A 7,606-nucleotide genomic window follows, 5' to 3' on the forward strand; every position below is an offset into this window, starting at 1 on the left:
AAGCTATAGGAAGCTAAAGTAAAACCTGCAGTAGACAAAAGATTGCCAAAGATGGTTGGAAGACTAATCTTGTTTAAACATGGCCAAGGCATATAGCATATTCAGTTAGTCTCATTAGTCAATTCATGTTCAATGCAAGAGAACCTCACATTCAATCTACAGCATACAGAGTTTTAAGCACTTCACAAGGGAACCCCAAAAATAGTCTTATTCAAGAATAATGAAAAAGTGATGTTAGGATCCAATTGCAAAGTATGGGAGTTCCGTCCCATATTTGAAGTAAGGATTCTAGTATGGATTGTCGGGTTCAATGGCTCTTCAACTACCATAGCTAGATTTTGTGGTATGATTCACCAAAGGTTCTTATTAATTAGTACAAGAGCGTCGAAAATGTTTTTCAACAGCAAACAAGCTAAATAGGTATTGCACTACTCACCAGGGTAGTCAAAGGGAAAGTGCATAACAAACCAACATGATCATAATGGAGTGTGATGGGATGTTACAACCCAGTTGGTATAGGACTTGAGTCCCACAATCGACGAAAGGATTTTAAAGTTGGGTTAGCTAGACCTTGTTGAGCTCTCCAACTACAACAACTAAGTTTTTATGGTGTGGTTCTCCCACGGTTATTATCACACAAATGCAGGCTATACAAGTTCACTAGTGGATAGAAGATCAATGTTCACATATTGTACTTTCCTACGGAAATTTAGTTAAATGAAAAGGTAAGAACACAACACAGTAGCTAGATCATCTACAGAATAAAAATTCAAATATATTATTCAAGGAGTTTTTTTCATCTATGGATAAGAGTTATCCTAGATGACTTGGAACTTGGAAGCCAAGTAAGTATGTCTCATTAAGCTCCATTATAACCAGAAGTTGGCGATTAATAAAACTCAGTCCTACAAGCATGATAGGAGTATAGCACAAAGCATGATGAAATAGATAATCATTTTACACATCATCATGGAAAAGCTATAAGAAAACTTAGTGTGTTTCATACAAAGAGCAAATAGCTCATGTCCAACACAGGGGCTGAAAGGCTCCAGTTTCAATGATCCAATTACCAAGCTAAGAATGGGAAGACTTATATTAATAAAACTGGGGGAGTGGGGGTGAAGCTGAAAATGTGGATATTATAAATTAGATGTAAATCATTTCAGTGTATCAGGTTTGAAATCCCTTAATCAAAGGAATATGTAAAGGAGTCTGTCCAAGAAGCTAGACCTAATTATTAGGATATAACTTCTGATTATTGGGGTGATTTATTTCCTTACACATAGGCTTGCACTATGCTAGAAATACCTGTGATATTATTTTGAAATATCAATGACATCATTCTATTCTCTTTTCAAATTGCAATTTTCCAATTATTGAAAGTCAATACTAATATTATACACAGAGTAATAAAAGCTCTTAGCACTACAATAAACAATGAATAATGGAATATACTATTTCGAAGATGACACAATTCATAAAAACAATGTGTGAATAGAACCGCAAATTGTATGCAGGAAACTAAGCTCATAATGAAAATATTAGTACTAACCAACACCTATAATAGTTAGTTACTCACAATAGTGGTGCCTAAAGAAGGAAGCAGTTGAATTTAATCGCAGTTTCCAGTTAAGCATCCAAGAATCTATTCATTCAAATATCCTCAACGACCAATATCCAAAGAATGTTGGCACCTTCAAAAACTCTAAGGCCACACAAAAAGAACACAATTTCTACCACACACACAATGACAGAGACAAAACAACATGAAAACGAAAAAAAGAAAGAAAACAAGCATCATTCAAGTACAATCTCTTCTCGACAAAAATTCAATTTAAAAAAAAACTTACCTCGAAAGCAAAATGGACGAAGATGTCAGCCTCTGCAGACCACGACCACGAACTTAACAAGCCCACATCACCCCAACGTTGTCGTCAAGTCAACCTTGATGACCCATCACCACTATCGATAAACACCGACTAGCACGACCCACCACCCTGCCGGAAACACCACGCCACCAACGACCACAATTCCACGGGAGAACGCCTTAGGGTGACCAAAAACGGACTAGGGCTTTGGTATCATTGGAGGAATTTCTGAAATTTGGCAGAGGAGAGGGGAAATTTCTAAAATTTGGGCAAAGGAGAGGAAGATTAGGGCTTTGGTATCATTGGAGGAGCAAAGGGGAAGGGTTGGAGGGAAGGGTTTTGGGCGACGAAGAATAGGACGAAGACTAGGGCTAGTGGGAAAATGAATTGCAGAGAGAGAACAACTTAAAATTCTTCAAAGACATTACCGAAGGCTTCTAAGCCGTCGGTAATTGAATTCACCACTGCATTACCGAGGGCTCCTAGGCCGTGGGTAAAAAGCCGCCGGAAAAACGCACATTTCCTTCATGTTCTAAAATATGAATCTAATCACCTCATTTATGACTTGGTTAAGGAAGTTACAATCTGTGTCATTTTTTTTGGTTATCATCAATCTTCTCCCCCTTATTCTTTTTTTTTCTTACCATTTCAAAAGACTTCATGAACACACTAGGGAAATGAGAGTTTATTTATAAGATTTAAGTGTCTTTATTTAGGATTTGCAGTTATCATTGTATTTTGTATCTTAGAAAAAAATTCTTGAAGGGGTGAATCAACAATGTATTAATGGATCTTAAAAAGGGTACCTTATTCCATTCTTCATTCAAATTCTTTTGAGAAGAATAAGAACTATCATTTATCAATATCTATAAGTTTAATGTTGAAATAAATAAAAAAAAATATTACAAATAATATAATGTTAAACTAAATAGTTAAAATATTAAGCAGTCGAATACTCATTTCAAGACATATATATAGCAGAAAATGAAATCACAGAAAAACTGTCACATTAATCAAAAGGAACTTTATTGTTTTTTAGTTACAATGCTGACTAACTAGATGAACAATTCTTCAAAGTCATACACTATAAATGATTAACCTCTGGCATAAACCAGAAAACAGAAAACTTAATCTCCACATTGAAAACTACAAACAAAGGCTATAACAGATAGTTTCATAACTCTATAACATTTGCATTCACTTCTGCAGAAGTCTTCTGATCTGAATCATCTGATGCAGACTGTGGTGCCTGGTTGTCCATATCAACACCAATAACACATGCAGAGTGCATATTAGTAGCACTATCTGCTACTCCATTTGGTGTGCCAGAAAACACACTATCTGCTACACAACTAGGTACTGTTGTTCGAACAAGTTCTGTTGGTTGTGAAGAACAACTTTTCTCTCCTTCTGTCAACTTTGGAACTTTCATTTTACGTCTTTCTGAATCTGGACTTTCCAGCATAAGGGGGCCATTCGAAAATTCTAACAATTGTTTCCTCTTGAATTGACTGCTGATGTTTTGCTTGAAAGTGGCCATTACAAGCTGATGCACACAAGAGACAGAAACCTTGAAAGTTATCACAATGCAACAGTGTACAATAATACATAAATAAACTAGGTACATCAAGAAAAATTTAAGGACAAACTAATTTTAATATTATTCTTCTGGTCTGCATTAAATGGTTAGCATAGATTGAGATAAAACTACTTATAATTGAAGAACAAGTGTCTAAAATCTATTTGTTTGTCAATAATGGACACCAGATTTCAAAAGTAAGTACAAAGGTTTAAACAAAAGTTCTTGTAGATTTGACAAAAATTTCTACTTATCCTCTTAAGAAGTAATTTTTAAGCTTAAGTCAATCTTATAAAATTGGCTTAGTGTATGTAGTAAGGTGATGTTTGCACCTATTTATATTGGTAAATTTGTCTTATTTTTAGTTAATGTGAATCTCAAACACACATTTTACATTGAGGCATATACACTCAGCATGAAACTGAACATTAATGAATGTGGTCTGATAACATTCCAATAACAGATGACATGATAGACCCAACAATCAACAAATCTCGTTAAGATAGATTTTGGATGACTTTGATACTATTATAAGAAGTGAATTTTAAGTTTAATTCAACCTTACCAAATTTACTTAAGATGAAATTTATTCTTATTTATATACTATAAATTTGTCAAATTTTAGTTAATATAGAATCTTCAAGACATCTACAATGCAAAAATACCATTCATATGGTACATGTACAATACAGCTATAGTTATAAATAACTCCTGAGTAATTGATTGAATCATCTTCTAAATTTACTTGAACTCTCATAAGGTATTAAATGTTCAATAGCAGAATTTCTGTGAGATCAAAGGATAAATCTCCACCATATCTCATAAAATTCTTACCTGAATAGGGCAAGCTGCTACCAATGCACTCTCAAGAATTCCCCCCAAAACATTTCCATCAGATCTAGCCATTGAAATGCTCAACGATCCACCTGTACGAACTGGACCATTAATACCACCAACGAAGGTACAAGCTCCTGATAATGACAGTATCTCAAAGGTACCCTGTCAGGAAAAAAAACCAGAAAATGAAACACAAGCACACCGAAAAAACAAACTGCAAAACTTTGAAGTCAAGTGAAAGAAAAGCAGGGAAAGATTCATATACTATTATATTGGAGATTGTTTGCGTATTTGTACCTCAAATCTCGTAATATGATTGGAACCAGCATGTTCACGAATGGTCACATTTGAAATAGCACCAGTAGCAGAAAGTATGCAAACCGATAGCGGGCCTTTCTCAAAAAATGACATTATCGTTTCAACCAAATTCTGAAAATTACCAAAAAAAGATGATATTTTCAGTTGATACCACAATTATAGAATAGTTCTATGAAACTAAGACAAATCTGAAATATGAACTAATCTTTTAGGAGTCTTTCATTACCTCTCCAATTTGCACAGTCAGAACATGAGGTATGAAGCTTCGCCCTGCTGTTTCTGCCAGAAACCCACCTGTGATAAACATAGTTTCAAGCATAAGAAACATATTAAAACATGTTTAAGCATGAAATCCTTAAAAAAATAGACAAATAGAACATGAGATTAAAACATAGTGATTTGTTGTTACAGAATTTTATTTTTTTTAATTTCGGTATAAAATTATGCAACCTATTAATTTAAAAATTTAATTTAATTGTTTTAGTATAAGAATATTTCAGTAATTTTTTACGAGTAGTGGTTAAAAACACAAATACCATAATATCCACTCTTACTCACTTTATACGTACAGGTACAGGTTCGAGTATGTTGTGACAGGTTTTACCAACACTTTCAGTAACATGGTTTTTATATTTTAGTATTTTAAAACTCAAAATTAAAGAATTTGTTTCATTCCTTTTTCAATTTGATTAATTAGACAAATAACCAGTGAAATACGATAATAAGTAAAATGTTACAGTGGTAAAATACAATTATTTATCTCCGTAACGCATCTTGGTTTAGAGAAAAAATCCGTAAGCATAAAAAAACGCATGCTTAATTTCAGCAAACATTTGTCATTGTCATTGTTTGTATATTTACTTAATTATTCTTTTCTGCCAAGAGAATATTTTTAAAAATTTTAAGGAAAAAAAATCTGGAAAAAGTGGGTTTTTTTTACTCTCATATAACTTTATTAAAATCCTTCTTAGAATATTGTTATCATTATGTATCTATACATATCAATCACCACGTACATAAACTCTCCTAGAGAATTTTGGTAGTTTTTTTTTTATTATTTTCTTTCTTGCAAATTTTTCTTTGCTTGAAAAAGATAAACTAAAAATTCTTTAAAACACTTAAATATTTTATATTTATTTAATATTATTTTTACTTTATTTTCCCTCTATTATTTTCTTTGGAAGAATATAAAAATTTATACTTTTTTTTTGACTATTTTACTTTTAATAATATGTCAAATGAATATAAAAGTCTATCATAGTATTATTGGTTAACAAAATACCTTATCTGGTTTTTCAAAAACAATAATGGAACATTGGCTCACCACAAAACAAATAAAAAAAACAGCATGCAAATATAAACAAGGAAAATAATATATTTACAGCTTTAACTTTGTTAAACCTATTTAACTTTTAATAAATAAAAAAAAGTTAATTTTTTATTTAATTTTTCTTAAATTATTTTATATTTTAAAATAAAAATATAATTACACCTGAAAAACTCACCAATGGAAGCTATAACCTGCAGTTTACCAGAGCCACGAGGGCGTCCCCTTCCTCTCTTGGTCTGATCGGAAAGACCTGGCAGCGGCGGCGGCACCACCGCCATCAACGGAGACGCCGTGCTCCCGACATCCTCGCTCTTCCGAGGCCTACCCCTTCCTCGCTTCACCACCAATCCCGAACCTACAGCATCGGAGTTTGCTACGGCCACAACCAGCTCCGAACCAGAACCAGGACCAGTTGCAACGTTAACTGCGCTAACAGCATTGTTGTTATTGTCGGCGGCGCTGACATACGGCGCTGCTTCCTTAGGACTCTGTGACTCGTCCGATGTGGCGCCCAGAGTCAAAAACTGATCAGTGTCTGAAAGATTGTGTTGTTCCATGAAATACAGAGACACCTTTTTTTTGTTTAGTAACAAAGGAAAGAAATTTTCTGTGAGAAAATAATAATAATAATAATAATAATGAGAAGAAGGTGATAATGGTGAAGGTGTTATGAAGAAGGTGACAGAAGAAAGAAAACCAGTTTTTGAGACTGTTTCAGAAACTGTTAAAAAATTTGGATGTTTTTGAAAACTTTTCCTAAAAATATGAAAATAACTCTTCTAATTCACATGATAAGCTTTTATTTGTCATGTGAATTTATAAATGAAGAAAATTGGAGATGGACTCTTATTTTTGTTTGTATATGTTATAATACCTTACTTGGATTTTAATTTTGAGATAAAAAAGGACAAAATAAAATTATTATTTGTTATTATTATTTCATATTGCATTTGATTTTCTTTTTATTTTTAATTAATATAGGGTAAAAGAAGGAATCTCGTGGATTATAAAAATGAAAATAAATAAATAATAAATATTTTTTATTTATTGGCAACAAAATTTTTAATTGCCATGAATTAAAAATTAATGTTTTATAATATTTAAGCAGATTTTTTCCTATATATTATTTACCGTGTAAAATATTTATTAGTTTTAATATGGCATTAATTTTGTATTTTTGGGAAATGTTTCTCTCTCTTAAATCTTCATTATTTAAAAATTATAGCAAATTGCTTTCAAATATTAGTATTTTTAACATTGAAAAAAATAATAATACTTTCCTGGTATATATTTAATAGTAATTTTCTCATTTTAAGTATAAAAACTTCTTAAATAGGGTTTATGTTTTATAATAAAAATCATTTTATCCTCTTTTTTTAGAAAAAACATTTAAATTTTCCAATAACATAATAATATAAAAAGCAAATTTAAGGCTATTTTTATCACCAAAATAATGTTATTCTTTTTTGGGGAAAAAGTAAAATTTGAATTTTTAAACAAATCAAGATTAAAAGTGAAAACAAAATAATTTACGAAAACGTTAAATAATCACAAATCTGAATTCATAATTAATACTTTATTTTATATATAATATATATTGTGAGTGAAAATTCCTATATTTTAAAAAATAACTGATTACGGTCTTTATATTTAAAATTTTTCATTTTATACTTT

The 7,606-nt window shown here is 31.6% G+C and overlaps 1 protein-coding gene across 1 annotated transcript; it reads right to left on the reverse strand.

The window, feature by feature from the left end:
* Positions 1-2,891: 2,891 nt before the first annotated feature.
* Positions 2,892-6,611, reverse strand: LOC124846396 (AT-hook motif nuclear-localized protein 7-like). Its single transcript, XM_047323642.2, has 5 exons — positions 6,108-6,611; positions 4,829-4,896; positions 4,582-4,713; positions 4,282-4,446; positions 2,892-3,414 (listed from the first exon to the last, which is right to left on the reverse strand). The coding sequence occupies exons 1-5, from the start codon at positions 6,487-6,489 to the stop codon at positions 3,043-3,045; spliced, it is 1,119 nt and encodes a 372-aa protein (XP_047179598.1). The 5' UTR covers positions 6,490-6,611; the 3' UTR covers positions 2,892-3,042.
* Between the last annotated feature and the right edge of the window lie 995 nt (positions 6,612-7,606).

The sequence above is a fragment of the Vigna umbellata genome, chromosome 3 (genome assembly GCF_029865625.1).
Source record: "Vigna umbellata cultivar VRB3 chromosome 3, Vumbellata_1.0, whole genome shotgun sequence".
In the NCBI taxonomy this organism is placed as follows: Eukaryota; Viridiplantae; Streptophyta; class Magnoliopsida; order Fabales; family Fabaceae; genus Vigna; species Vigna umbellata.